We start from the raw sequence: 15,150 nt of genomic DNA on the forward strand, positions 1-15,150 counted from the left end.
CCCTCACAGTCTTCCATACACCAACACCTCTCCTCCTCCCTCCCCCTCACTGTCTTCCATACACCAACACCTCTCCTCCTCCCTCCCCCTCACTGTCTTCCATACACCAACACCTCTCCTCCTCCCTCCCCCCTCACAGTCTTCCATACACCAACACCTCTCCTCCTCCTCACTGTCTTCCATACACCAACACCTCTCCTCCTCCCCCCCTTACTGTCTTCCATACACCAACACCTCTCCTCCTCCCCCCTTTACTGTCTTCCATACACCAACACCTCTCCTCCTCCCACCCCCCCTCACTGTCTTCCATACACCAACACGTCTCCTCCTCCCTCCCCCTCACTGTCTTCCATACACCAACACCTCTCCTCCTCCCACCCCCCTCACTGTCTTCCATACACCAACACCTCTCCTCCTCCCACCCCCCTCACTGTCTTCCATACACCAACACCTCTCCTCCTCCTCCCTCCCCCTCACTGGCTTCCATACACCAACACCACTCCTCCCCCCTCCCTCACTCTCTTCCATACACCAACACCTCTCCTCCCCCCCCTCACTGTCTTCCATACACCAGCACTTCTCCTCCTCCCTCCCCCCTCACTGTCTTCCATACACCAACACCTCTCCTCCTCCCTCCCCCCTCACTGTCTTCCATACACCAACACCTCTCCTCCTTCCCCCCCTCATTGTCTTCCATACACCAACACCTCTCCTCCTCCCTCCCCCCTCACTGTCTTCCATACACCAACACCTCTCCTCCTCCCTCCCCCCTCACTGTCTTCCATACACCAACACCTCTCCTCCTCCCTCCCCCCTCACTGTCTTCCATACGCCAACACCTCTCCTCCTTCCTCTCCCCTCACTGTCTTCCATACACCAACACTTCTCCTCCCTCCCCCCTCACTGTCTTCTATACACCAACACCTCTCCTCCTCCCTCCCCCCTCACTGTCTTCCATACACCAACACCTCTCCTCCCCCCTCCCAGTCTTCCATACACCAACACCTCTCCTCCTCCTCCCTCCCCCTCACTGTCTTCCATACACCAACACCTCTCCTCCTTCCCCCTTACTGTCTTCCATACACCAACACCTCTCCTCCTCCCCCCTTTACTGTCTTCCATACACCAACACCTCTCCTCCTCCCACCCCCCCTCACTGTCTTCCATACACCAACACCTCTCCTCCTCCCTCCCCCCTCACTGTCTTCCATACACCAACACCTCTCCTCCTCCCACCCCCCTCACTGTCTTCCATACACCAACACCTCTCCTCCTCCCTCCCTCACTCTCTTCAATGCACCAACACCTCTCCTCCTCCCCCCCTCACTGTCTTCCATACACCAACACCTCTCCTCCTCCTCCTCCCTCCCCCTCACTGGCTTCCATACACCAACACCTCTCCTCCCCCCTCCCTCACTCTCTTCCATACACCAACACCTCTCCTCCTCCCCCCCTCACTGTCTTCCATACACCAGCACTTCTCCTCCGTCCCCCCTCACTGTCTTCCATACACCAACACCTCTCCTCCTCCCCCCTCACTGTCTTCCATACACCAACACCTCTCCTCCTCCCTCCCTCCTCACTGTCTTCCATACACCAACACCTCTCCTCCTCCCCCCCTCACAGTCTTCCATACACCAACACCTCTCCTCCTCCCTCCCCCTCACAGTCTTCCATACACCAACACCTCTCCTCCTCCCTCCCCCCTCACTGTCTTCCATACACCAACACCTCTCCTCCTCGTCTCTCACTGTCCTCCATACACCAACACCTCTCCTCCCCCTCCCCCTTACTGTCTTCAATACACCAACACCTCTCCTCCTCCTTCCCCCCCTCACTGTCCTTCATACACCAACACCTCTCCTCCTCCCTCCCCCTCACTGTCTTCCATACACCAACACCTCCCCTCCTTCCCCCCCCTCATTGTCTTCTATACACCAACACCTCTCCTCCTCCCTCCCCCCTCACTGTCTTCCATACACCAACACCTCTCCTCCTCCCTCCCCCCTCACTGTCTTCCATACACCAACACCTCTCCTCCTCCCTCCCCCATCACTGTCTTCCATACACCAACACCTCTCCTCCTCCCTCCCCCCTCACTGTCTTCCATACACCAACACCTCTCCTCCTCCCTCCCCCCTCACTGTCTTCCATACACCAACACCTCTCCTCCTCCCTCCCTCCTCACTGTCTTCCATACACCAACACCTCTCCTCCTCCCCCCCTCACTGTCTTCCATACACCAACACTTCTCCTACTCCCCCCTCACTGTCTTCCATACACCAACACTTCTCCTACTCCCCCCTCACTGTCTTCCATACACCAACACCTCTCCTCCTCCCTCCCCCTCACTGTCTTCCATACACCAACACCTCTTCTACTCCCCCCTCACTGTCTTCCATACACCAACACTTCTCCTACTCCCCCCTCACTGTCTTCCATACACCAACACTTCTACTCCTCCCTCCCCCTCACTGTCTTCCATACACCAACACCTCTCCTCCTCCCTCCCCCTCACTGTCTTCCATACACCAACACCTCTTCTACTCTCCCCTCACTGTCTTCCATACACCAACACTTCTCCTACTCCCCCCTCACTGTCTTCCATACACCAACACTTCTACTCCTCCCTCCCCCTCACTGTCTTCCATACACCAACACCTCTCCTCCTCCCCCTCACTGTCTTCCATACACCAACACTTCTTCTCCCTCCCCCCTCCTCACCATCTTCCATACACCAAGAAAAGTCCTCAATGAAGGTAAAGTGCAGTAAAAAATATGAATAGTATTCTGTTGAAAATGTATTTTAACATTAATATTTTTAGGTGTGTGGAACAAATTAATTCAATTTACAATTTTTCTTATTGGGAAAATTTGATTTGGTTGCAATATTCAGGTTACAATGCATTTCCAAGCATTTCTTGGAATGGATTAAATTTTTACACTGAGGTTCCATTATATATAGAATCATCAAGGACAATATAGTATAAGAAATCATAAGTAAAATTTTTTATTTTTTAAAAATACACAAATTGGAAACTATCATTTTAAAAACAGATTTAACTAAAATGAGAAAGGAACTGTTTATAATTCCTCTTCTTATAGCAACATCATACTACATGTTTATAATTGCTCTGCACATAATAGTGTCATGCTACATGTAGGCTGCCCACCCAATGTACATTTGGCAGAGATTGTCAATACTAGTGGCTTCCTCAATGAGTGAATTCACTTGTCCTTCCACAGACAATGGTAAGTTTGGTCCTCGCGCCTTGGTGCGTATCTGCCCACTGAGACGATGCTCGATGTTACTCACGTGCATCTGGGCCTAAGAAACAAAAAGTTATTCTCTAGAAATTTAACTTTAGTCATCATTTAAGGTAAGTAGTACACAAACCTAATAATCAAATAGCTGAAAATTCTCTTTAATGATACCAGTCAGATAATCTTTATTTTTTCAATGTACATATATGGAATTACCTAACACTAGAATTAAGTGACTAATTCTGAACGTTTACAACATCAACACAATATCAAATACTACAGAACATTGATTGCCACAAAAGCAAGACAAAACAGAATTAAAGTATTAAAAGTTAATAAGGTTTAAAAATGCACAGATTAAAATTTTGTGTACTAAAAAAATTCTAAGTGATATAAATCAACTGATTAGTATGAGTGTGAAGGAAAATTAACTATACAATAGTGTACATAATACCAATACAGTACTCTTAATTATCCAAATGTCCAGATGAATCAGCAGCTTCTCTAACATTACACAATAACAATTACCAAACAAACTAATCCCATCAGATACTTGTGGGAGACTACCAACTGTGGACAAGGGCCTTTGACAATTTCCTCTGCCCCTTCCATGGAGCAGGGAGCTTAGCAGCATGTGTACAACACTGAAAACCAAACCCTGAGAATCCAGCAGCTGAGCCACCTACAGAGGGCAACTCCAAAAGAGGAAGGGACTGAAGTGACCCCCTGTGATTCAGACAATGAACTACTGGAGAAGAGTTTGAATGGAGCTGAGAGGAAGACGGCCACAACTCCACAAACTTGTGCACAGTCCTGTGTGCTCGAAGAAGGGAATTTGCTTAACAACCCTGGGAGGCCTAGTGAGTATTGATCACAAAACCCAAACCCAGGGCCAAGATGTTCATGATCACAGCAGCAACGAGGTAGGACGGTGCAACAGAACCGAAAACCTGAAAGCCTGAGAGGACAGCAGGCAAATGGCTAACTGAGCTCGCACCTCTTGGTGAAGAGATGGACAGTACTGGAGGCACCAAAACAGTGGCCAGTGTCACAAAATGCCCAAGGAAATCATCATGCAGGCAAAGCACAGGCTCCCGCACAACTGCTTGACGAACCGGAAAATAATCCGAGGTGCCTTATCACCAGATGGAGATGACACTGAAGCAGGAGCAGAGCCACAGATGGCAGGGAAAAGGAAGAAAAACAGGAATCGCAAACCAGATTCAACCAAGTCCAAACACCTTGGCAAATTGGGAAAGAATGAGATCCCTGGCTTGCATACACAAGGACTGGTCGGGAGCCTAAACCAGCCAGTTTTCAAAATATGTTACAAAACATTCCCCGCAAGAGATGTAGCCGAGACACAAACACATGAAGTAATCTTATGTGTTTGTTACCTTACCCGGGAGGCGGTGGTGCTCACATCTCAACTCGAAGTCGATACAACAGGCTGCAATCCAATGCAACGCAGGCCCGACTTGGCCCAAGAACATTAATGAGGTAGCGTGCAGCCAGGACCCTGTTTGATCACCAAAAACCCTGTGCATCCTACCCAGAGACAAACAAGGGCAACAAAACCCCAGCTGACCCCAAGGGCGGCCAAGTACTGAGCAGTAAAAGACACAGTGGAGGTAGATCCCACAGATACAGTGGAGGAAGTAGGATTGTGGAAGGAGGCCCCAAGGGCAGTACTTACAGGGCACCTAGGGAAGGGAACCCTAGGTGCATGCAGCCTGAGTACCGTGGAATATGACACCTGACTCATGCACCACCTGTAGAGACAGCTCACACCACAAGGCACAAAACTGAAACAAAACAGGAGCCAGAGGCACACAACTTCTCCAGAATCCCATCAGCCAAGACTTGGATCGCCAGCGCGGGGGTCTGGGAATTCCCCTTCCCCCTCCCGGGAAGGGGAAGGTTGCGCAGACAGCGGCGTGGCAGCGTTACAACATCAACAACATCAACGTTACAAGTTTGCTAATTTTGTTTGGGGAGTTCTGTCCACTCGTTCAGCTTTCGGTAGCAATATTTTCACCAGAATAGGGGTTTTGTTTTGGGATGCCTACCTTTCTGGGTGCCTGTCCCGGTCGATGGCAGACATAGAATGCTCCCAACCACAGGGGAGGGGGAGGGGGGAGGTTCAATAGGTCATTGCTCCTCATGCCTCTCTGAGGGGGGGCCAGCTTCTGGTTTGTGGTCCTCAGTAAGCAAAAACTTCAAGCACATTGACTGATGCCAGAAAGTTATACAAATCCATTCAGCCTGGATAGCTCCGGGGAGCCAACAGGACTCCCCCAAGAAAAAAAATTTAGTCAGTAGTTTTTTTTTTTTTTTAATATACAAGAGTTGTTACATTCTTGTACAGTCACTAGTACGCGTAGCGTTTTGGGCAAATCCTTAATCCTATGGTCCCTGGAATACGACCCTCACGAAGAATCGTTTTTACAACCAAGTACTCATTTTACTGTCGAGTTAAACAGGTGCTACAGTTAAGGATTTGCACCCAGTATATCCTCCCCGGCCAGGATACGAACCCATGACAAAGCGCTCGCGGAACGCCAGGCGAGCGTCTTACCACTACGCCACGGAGACTGCGAAACAGTTGATTGACAGTTGAGAGGCGGGCAAAAGAGCAAAGCTCAAAGCTCAACCCCCGCAAGCACAACTAGGTGAAATCGACTTGAGAATGGTCCAGGACGGACCGAAACGTCGTCGTCCCTTCAATTTCTAGTGTGTGGTCTGGTCAACTAGGTGAATACAACTAGGAGAATACAGGGGGGAAAAATCTGGAACGAGAATTTGAGGCCTGTGGTGACATCCGACCGCCAGCGCATCAGTTCAAGAACTGGGGTGGTGCCAGCTCACCCGGGGTAGCTACCCCTCCCCGCGAAGTGGGTTGGTAGCACTAATGAGGAAGGGGCTAGTTGGATGATGTGTTGCTTGTTTGTTTTAACCCCTGCACTGTGCACCTGATTTTGGCCAAAAATGTCATGGTGCAGTTGTTGAGGACATATTTTTGTTGTTTTTATAAATGTTCAGCTAATATTAATGTCAAAATGTTTCCAAACTCAATCATTTTCATTTCAAATCACAAAGAGTAATGAAAAATTTTAAAACCTTAAATTATGGCCTAATTATAAAAAAAATCACACAACCCTCAGAGTGCCTTAAGGTGCTTTGCGCAGTGCAGTGGTTAAACAGTACAGTAGTCCATTATAATTTGCCTACCTTTTTGGGTCCTTTCCCGGTCGATGGTAATTATGACATACAGTACTTTGAATATCAAGTATCCATAGACCAATGCTCCCTGCACCCCTCTGAGGGGACCAGGTTCTGGCTCTGATGCCCGATAAGCTAAAGGACTCCTGTGATTGATGACCCCAACTAATATAGCACTATATCAGTTCGGATAGCTTCACGGAGCCGATGGGGCTCCCCCCAGAAAGCTGATAGTATGCAAAGATAAAAGGAGTACCACTGAAATGCATGTAGGAGTAATGTAACTTAAAAAGATATCAAAAATAGCCTCTTTTATATACCTTTTCATTGTTGATCTCTCCTGTATTTTTTGCACTCTTGTCTCCTCGAGACCACTCCACCAGAGGGTCGTAGACAAATGGCCGCAAGACAGACATTAGCGCTTCACGCTCCTTACGCATCACTCTCATTGTCACCTAAAATACCAGCATTTGGAAATATTTTGTACAATGATTAAATAATGCAGTAATAAATAAGACTTAAAAATACACCTGCATAACAATTTTATCGCAATTACAATTTAAATTAGAAACAAAACCACATGATGTTTTTGGTGAAAAAATCAGACTGAGTGAATATGAAAAGTGCTTTTCTAAGCACAACACTTGGATGCTTCCTACTGTAAAATGCAATCTAGTTCTAAAGGATTGGATCTTGCCACTCACAAGTGCGACATTTTGTACTGGCACGGGGATCTTATCAAACATTCCTGATAACTCATATCAGTGTTAGGAAGTTACTGGAAAAAGCTAATCCTGTTCGGAATGACAACAGCAAGTTAAATCATAAACAATTACAAGTTTTTCTTTGCAATTCTTGTCATTACAAGAAGTAGCAATGAGTGACCTCACAAACTGCCAGTACGCACATCTGGCTCCAACATTCAACCAGCAAATGGCAACATCCTCACTAACACTCTGTTCCTTACCTTAAGTCAGCTCACATTATGACTCAAAGAATAAGTAACACCCTGATTTCTGAGATATTCATCTTCAATGCTACATAAGGCACAGATCTGACAGAAGAAGGAACATTAAAATTGGAAAATCCTGCTGGATTCTTTATTTGTTCCACAGTGATGCCTGAAAAAGCTACAACTACAGGACACAAATCAATACAAAGGAACACCACCACCGAACACCCAGACCCTCTCCAGATACAGTAAAGAGATGGGACACTTAGTGGAGATGTAAACCAGCATAAAACACTGGAGGAGCATACAGGGATGCTGAAAGAGGAACAAGGTCACAAAAGAACACTTGGACTACTGGAATTCCCTAAGCTGTAAAGTAGGAGCAGGGCAATGCAGAATAGAACACAGATAATGAGCAAACATCCTCAGATGGTATGCATGAGGACACACACCTCTTGTGGATTTACCTTGACCACTCCACAGGACAAGGAAACAGACAGACCTTAGAACAGGGCACCATGGTGTGCAGATAAAAGCAGAGAATTTGAGAAACATGCAGCAGCCTCAAGATACTGTATAAATATTTGAATGAGAAATAATTTATCTGGCACTGTACTGGCGAGGTCATTGGTGTAGAATAAAGTGAAACATAACACAGATAAATAAATGATGATATATTACAAATTCAAATTAGGAGGCAAATAACTGATAAAAGTAGCTAAAGCATTATTATGGTAAATATTCAATAAAGTTAAAACAAACAAAACATCACTTCCCAAACACGAATAAACAGTACCTTTGATGCCCTCGACAATCTCAAGATGATTAATTGATTTGAATCTTATTTCTCTAGCACCATTATGGGGAGGGTCGATGGAAGAATGCAGCACTGAATGAAATGAAATACCTTTTGCTGGGGAGAGCCCATTGTGGCCCCCTGAAGCTACAACTACATCTCTGATGTAGGTGCCATCTACTAGCTGCCATCAGTTATAGAGTTGTCTGCCTGCCAGGGACCCAGAACCAGAACCGTTTTGGAATGCTTACCTTTCTGGATGCTTGACTCGGTCGATGGCAGACATAGAATGCTTCCAACCACACAGGGGTTTCTATAGGTCATTGCTCCCCTTGCCTCTCTGAGGGGGCCAGGTTCTGGCCGTGGTCCCCGGTAGGCCCTAGAACTCCATACACATGACTGATGCCAAAGTCTGACATTAGCATATCAGCCTGGTAAAACTCCGGGGAGCCAACGGGGCTCCCCCCCAGAAAAACCCACTACAAGGGCACCAAAACGGTATCAAAGAGGGTCCAAGCCACCCAGGTCAACTTCTCCCAAGCCCCGGGAGCCTCCAAGCCAGGTCTCGGGGGCAGAGCTGTCCTCCACGCCCTCTACCCAAGAAGAAAATCAGAGTCCAGGGGAAAGGCAGCAAAGAGGGAGGTCTGCTGGTAGGACCCAGAAGCCTCAGTAGGAGGAGCTGGATCAAATACCTCTGTCGTCATTTTGAATGGGGCAGCCCCCGAAGCTGCCCGAGTCTCATCACTAACTAAACCCTGCCCCGACTCCGAAACCCTCAGATGTTTGGGAGCCGGTAGCAGGGAAGGAGGGGCAGGTCGGACCACGCTCACCGGGAAAGGACCTGAAGGAGCGGACGGAACCAATGTTAAAGCGACTAATACCCCTAGGTCCGGGCCCCTATAAGCAAAATGGAGCAGCCCCGGGGCATCCAAGCGGACGACCAACCTAGTGCTTTGCAACAATCAAAACCTATGATGCAATGCATATGCCCCCTGAGCCAAAAGAACTTCCAAAGAAGAATAGGTAAACTGAACCACGAGCAGGAAGCATGCTTTGCAAGACTCCGGGGTGAAGGTGTCACCAACCCAACATGCAGCATGATGCGAGGCAAAACAGGTGATCGTTAGCCAAACAGGTAACAGGTGATGTTACCCTGAGACAAGGATAACGAACAACCCTCAAACAAATATCAAGCAACCTTCAAACAATATTGGTGGTGGAGGGCTACCAACAATATCTTAAGTAGACTGAATAGTCAACCTAGGCAGACCTCCTCCATGCAAAAAAAAAAAAAAAGTACCACAACCCTGGAACTGGAAACACCGGCGCCACTATAGGAATGCGTGCTGTGCAGCACCGATGCACCCCAACCAGCAAAAACATCATCATCTCCTACCCAGGGCTACAAAACCCCAGCTAGCCACAAGGGGCAGGGTAAATACTGAGCAGAAGGAACCCCAACAGAAGTGCGAGCCCGAAGATTCAAGGGAAGGCAACCCTAGAACCCAAGGATAGTACTTACAGGACACTTAGGGAAAGCAGCTCTAAGCTCATGCTATATGCTAATATAGCATATATCATTCTGATAGCTCCAGGGAGCCAAAGAGGCTCCCCACAAAAAACTAGCGTTGAATGTAATGAAACGCCATTTTCTAGGTGAGCTCCGGAGGCTCCCTGGAGCTTACCGGGCTAATGTATGTTATATTAGACTGGGACAATAGCTAAGGAGTTCAGACCTACCAGGGGCCAGCACCAGAACCTGGCCCCTTCAGAGAAGTTTCAGGGAGCCATGACCCTGGAAAACCCCCTTGTGGTTGGGGTTTTCCTTATCTGCCATCGACCGGGGTCAGGCACCCAGAAAGGTAGGCATAACAAAACAAACCCCACATGGTAAAAAACTAAAACAAAAAAGTGAACAGAGAGGTAGAAACTCCCTACAATGCCAAGGAAACAAGCAAACAAGCAAACAAGCAAACATCAAATTTTACTGCCGCGCAGCCCTCCCCGCCCCAAGAGGGGGAAGGGGGAACCTCGGACCTACCGCGCTGGCTGCCTAGCATCAGTTCGGAAGCTAAGCTTCAACCAACGCTAAAAACCGTCGACCGGTGGGAGGGAGGGTTGCCAGGGAGCCTCCGGGGCTCACTCAGAAAATGGTGTTTCACTACATTCAACGCTGGATTTCTGTGGGGAGCCCCTACGGCTCCCTGGAGCTTCATACCCAAAGAGAAGGAAAAGAAAGGGCTGACCCGGGAGACGGCCGCCACAAACTTCGCAACGCGAAGCCGAGACAACAGGTTGCAATCTGCGACCCAAGGCAACAAGACGGAATTTTCATTCCCTCACATGTGTAGTATATTCCAAGTTATATTTAGTTTTCAAGGTAAAATAAACTCTTACTGTCGATTTGCTATACACCAGTTTTAAGACAAAAGCAATTGTCAATAGATATGTTCTTTGCAAATGTAGAGAAAAGAAGAGCCAGTGATAGTGAACCACAACAAGTTCCCAGTGGGGTGAAATTTCCAAGAAGAGAGAGCCCGTCTGATTCAGAGGTGGATTCTCCTTCCATACCATAACCCCTCTCCTCCTTCCCACCTCCCCATCGTCTCCCTCAAGCCAGCAACGACTCTTCATAAGGTAAACATGAAAACAGTACAACAAAACATTTATAATTACATGTGCAGTATTATATTTACATTATAAAATGTCATACAAGTATGGATTTTTTGGGAGTGGAACGGATTAAATTTATTTCCTTTATTTTAAAAGGGGAAATTTGTTTCTTAAGACGAGTTTTCCACATAACGAGTTCGTTGCCAGAACGGATTAAACTCGTTAATCGAGGTGCCACTGTAATAATGGAACATGGACTGTAACATCTATCCAAGATCTTACCTCGCAAGACTTTCTGAATATGCCCTCGTATCCTGTAGGGCCCATTGCATTTACCATGTTATGAGTCAGCCGGAACGGTACTCGCTCGGGCCAGTCAAAGGTTTCTCCCTGAAATTAGTTAGTTATACTGTAGCAAAGTATTAAAAATATTGACTTTGATGAAAATCTTAATAATATATATATCTTATGATTCCATAAGGTCAATGAATTTACAAATCATAGATTAATAAATTGAAAGGGTTTGGGATTTAGACAAACATGCTTATATACTAGTCAGGTATTGGTATGAATGTACTGTATCTGAAAAATAAAAATACATGTATGGAAAAAGGCAAACATGGAAAAAATCTATAAAAAACCAGCGTTGAATGTAATGAAACTCCATTTTCTGGTGAGTTCTGGAGCTATCCAGGCTGACATGGATATATTAGCTTTCTGGCATCAGTCATAGTGCTAGGAGTTCTTGCCTACTGGGGACCACGAGCCAGAACCTGGCCCCCTCAGAGAGGCACGAGGAGCAATAGACTATAGAAACCCCCGTGTGGTTGGAGCATTCTATGTCTGCCATCGACCGGGTCAGGCACCCAGAAAGGTAGGCACTTCAAAACAAACCTCTATTCTAAAAATATTGTTACCGAAAGCCGAACAAGTGGACTGAACTCCCCAAACGAAAATTAGCAAACGAGTATGATGTCATCACATTGCCGCACCGCTGTCTGCACAACCCCACCCCTCCCAGAGAAGGGGAAGGGCGAGCCCCAGACCCTCACGCCGGCGATCTACCCTTCAATTCTTAGACTGGATGTCAGTCCGGAGGGAAGGAGAGATGCTGGGGAGCCTCCTGGACTCACTCAGAAAATGCTGTTTCATTACATTCAATGCTGGATTTCTGGGGAAAGCCCCGTCGGCTCCCTGGAGCTAACTACCCAATGACAAGGAAAAGCAGGGACTTACTCAGGTGGTAGTCAGTTCTCACTCATCAACGCAAAGTTGAGACAACTGGCTGCAACCGCCAACCCAATGCAACGCAGGCCTCACTAGGTCCAGGGACACTGACAAGGTAGCGAGTGGCCAGGATCCTTTTCGACCTCCAAACCCCGCGCCCGAATGTCAACCCAAGACATGTTGCCAAAAACGCAACCCGTTCTCGCACTTGCTTATAGTCAATATTTGGCTTATTATTAAGTGCCTATGTGACATACTAATTTATTGTGAATATTTGAGTTTACCTTGAAAAGCTGAATAGAAAACACCGACCTAACCTAGCCTTCTTAGTATGTTAAGATAAGCATCTTATTGCTTCTTAATTACAATTAATACTTAACCTATACCTATTTCGATATTACAGTTTTATAAAAATAATAAAACAAAACTAAAATAATTAAAAAAATTATAAAGTAACTCAGGATATTGTCAAATTTTGTATAAAATCTCTATTGTTTAATAAAACTGAAAAAGAAATCACTAATATTAAAACTGGTGTATAGCAAATCGACAGTAAGAGTTTATTTTACCTTGAAAACTAAATAGAACTTGGAATATACCACACATGTGAGGGAATGAAAATTCCCTCGGCTAGTTTTTCTAGTTTTCTAGATTAGGCTAGAGTCGCTCTAGGACTAGACAAGAAGTTTTCAAACTACATGCACTTGTGTGGTGTTGGATGAAAGCTTATGCTAAGGACCATCGTTTAAGACTAGCCATGAGTCTGTGAATGCTCTGTAGAGAGAGTTACAGAATTTAGTCTGTTTTCTGTGAAATGGGATTTGAGAGAGTGAGTGTGGTACAAGAGGGTACTTGCACTTGCTAGCCAACGGTTTTAGAGGTGGGGAGACAGAGGGGTGAACGTCGCCTCCCCCACCCTGTGAGGTATGATGTCACACTCTTAGGCCTTCCCCTCCTTATGACGTCACGGGACACCTCATGGTACGGGTGTCTGTGATTCGTCTAGGCACCTCAGCCTTGTGGGGATATTTAGGCGCGAAAGGCGGTGAATCATAGCAGCACAAGAGGCTGTGCCGGCTTTGTGCTGATTGGTCAAGACAAGGTGGGGGGGGGGGGGGGGGCGGGCATTTTGAGTTTCACTATCCGGCCAAATCTGGAGTCTGGAGAGGGCGAGCAAGCGGGCTGGATGCCCAGGAAGGTGGGGGTGGTGTGTCTGCCACCTCCACCCCCATTATCGCTGTGTTATCTCCTTTACTCATCATGCATGGTAATCCTGCCATCGTGGATCGTGTCGGGACCCAATTTGCATGAATTGGGGCCCAAAAAGTAAGGAAAGAACTGTGTAATAACTCTAGAGACAGTGCTCACCCATGAGGCACCTGGCAAGCCTCGTGGTGTATCAGATGTTTTGCTCACATCTGATGTTATGTGTTATCCTGTCTATGTTAATGGACAATTGGTGGAATAGAGCAGGGCCTCTAAGTGTAATTGAGGTGAGATTACAGGCCCCTGTTGAACTCTGAAATTCCACCTTGCCGTGTCCACCATGTTGTGTTGCCGGCCATTATCATACCCGGTGTACAAGCGAGTCATGCTCGTGGTGTGATGTGGGTGTGAGTGTATCTGCCACCCACGTTTGTGTACGCCTGAGGCGCCAGCATGAGGTCTCGGCTACCCCGCACCGCACAGCTCCGTGGGGCCACGTGATGGCCACACCCTGGCCACCCGCCTGTGGGCCACACTGGCCACCCCGCGCGCCACCTTATCCTGGGTGGGGCACTGTGATCGCCCCGCGCTACTCCGTGGCCACCCCTTTGGGCCACACTTGGCCACATGCCCTGGTCACACCCTAGGGCCACACCTAGTCGACGCACGTGGGAGCGAGCTAGGTGTTCTTCAGCAAGTGAGGTTGTGACCGGGGAAATGAATGTAATGAAAGTGGCAATCGTGAGTACACGTTATTGTAAAGTATGCAGTGTCTCTGGACTAATGTTAATTCCGATAACAACTGTGTTGTCCCATAACGCCTGCCAGGTGAGGGAAACAGCTGAGAGGCAGCTGTCTGTACTGATGACAAGGTGACTGTTTGTGAAGGTGTATGTTATACACAGAACCACACATGTAGATGTATATAGATATAATTTTGTGTAGACTGACTCGAGTATGTAAACTGGTCAGTGTAGAGATTTACCATATAAGTGATCGTTGATCTGTCAATTCAATATATATCGTTCAGAGTCAAGATTAATGCCGTGTTGCCGCATGTTAATTATATCATTTACAGAGGTAGGCAGGCCAGTGTAGTAGGGTTGTCAGTGGACACCCTGAGGTCTGTATAATTATGTATAATTTTCATTTGCATGTATTATTCGGTGTTGTGTGGTGAGTCAGTAAATGTGATTGCTGACTGATTGCCTAATGATGTCATTAGCATGTGGGGTATGCTGACGGCATCATTATGTTTGTATGTTTGGGCAGTGTTGTTGTTTGGTATACGTTATATTACTGCCCTAGGAGCTGTGTTGAGGAGTTAAGGAGGTCCCTTTAATTATTCAGGGGAAATCACAGTACTTAATGAGAAAGCAAGCAATTGAGTGGTTAATCTGCCTAATTACGAGAATTAGTGCCAGCTGTCAGCATAGCGACGGTGTCTTATATTAACGTAAATTGTTTTGCTGAAGTAAGAATAGTGATTGCGCACAGTAGTCCCTTGCAACTGTTGCAAGATTAGAGGGGGCAGTAATGTAGGTATACTTTTGTGTTGCCAAACCGTGTGTCATTACTGTGAGGGTACAGTAATTACCATGTTGCAGAAGCTGCAACCAAGTGTGTGGGCTGTGCATTTATTTTGTTATGCCACTGTAAGTGTGACCTATGTAACCTGGGGTTACTTTGTGTTCTTTAAGTTGTGTTGAGGACTTAAGGATTCAGTGAGAGTTAATTGTGGGGAATTAACTTTACAAGGGGTTGCACATTACTTGATGAGTGAGAGAGCTGTTAAGGGAAACAGTACTGAGCTTATTGAGATACGTTTCCGGTGCAATTAATTGTCCGTGTGACAACTAATTGACCACAC

General features: G+C 46.8%; 1 protein-coding gene across 3 annotated transcripts in view; it reads right to left on the bottom strand.

The window, feature by feature from the left end:
• Positions 1-2,783: 2,783 nt before the first annotated feature.
• Positions 2,784-15,150, bottom strand: part of mei-41 (meiotic 41) — a 641,172-nt gene continuing 628,805 nt past the window's right edge. For all 3 annotated transcript variants that reach the window (XM_045729178.2, XM_045729176.2, XM_045729177.2), the window contains 3 exons: positions 11,130-11,237; positions 6,807-6,941; positions 2,784-3,328 (listed from right to left, as the gene is read on the bottom strand). In XM_045729178.2, the coding sequence (XP_045585134.2) occupies positions 3,155-3,328; positions 6,807-6,941; positions 11,130-11,237 (417 nt within the window). In that variant the 3' untranslated portion in view covers positions 2,784-3,154. The remainder of the gene's footprint in view (positions 3,329-6,806; positions 6,942-11,129; positions 11,238-15,150) is intronic.

The sequence above is a fragment of the Procambarus clarkii genome, chromosome 77 (assembly GCF_040958095.1).
Source record: "Procambarus clarkii isolate CNS0578487 chromosome 77, FALCON_Pclarkii_2.0, whole genome shotgun sequence".
In the NCBI taxonomy this organism is placed as follows: Eukaryota; Metazoa; Arthropoda; class Malacostraca; order Decapoda; family Cambaridae; genus Procambarus; species Procambarus clarkii.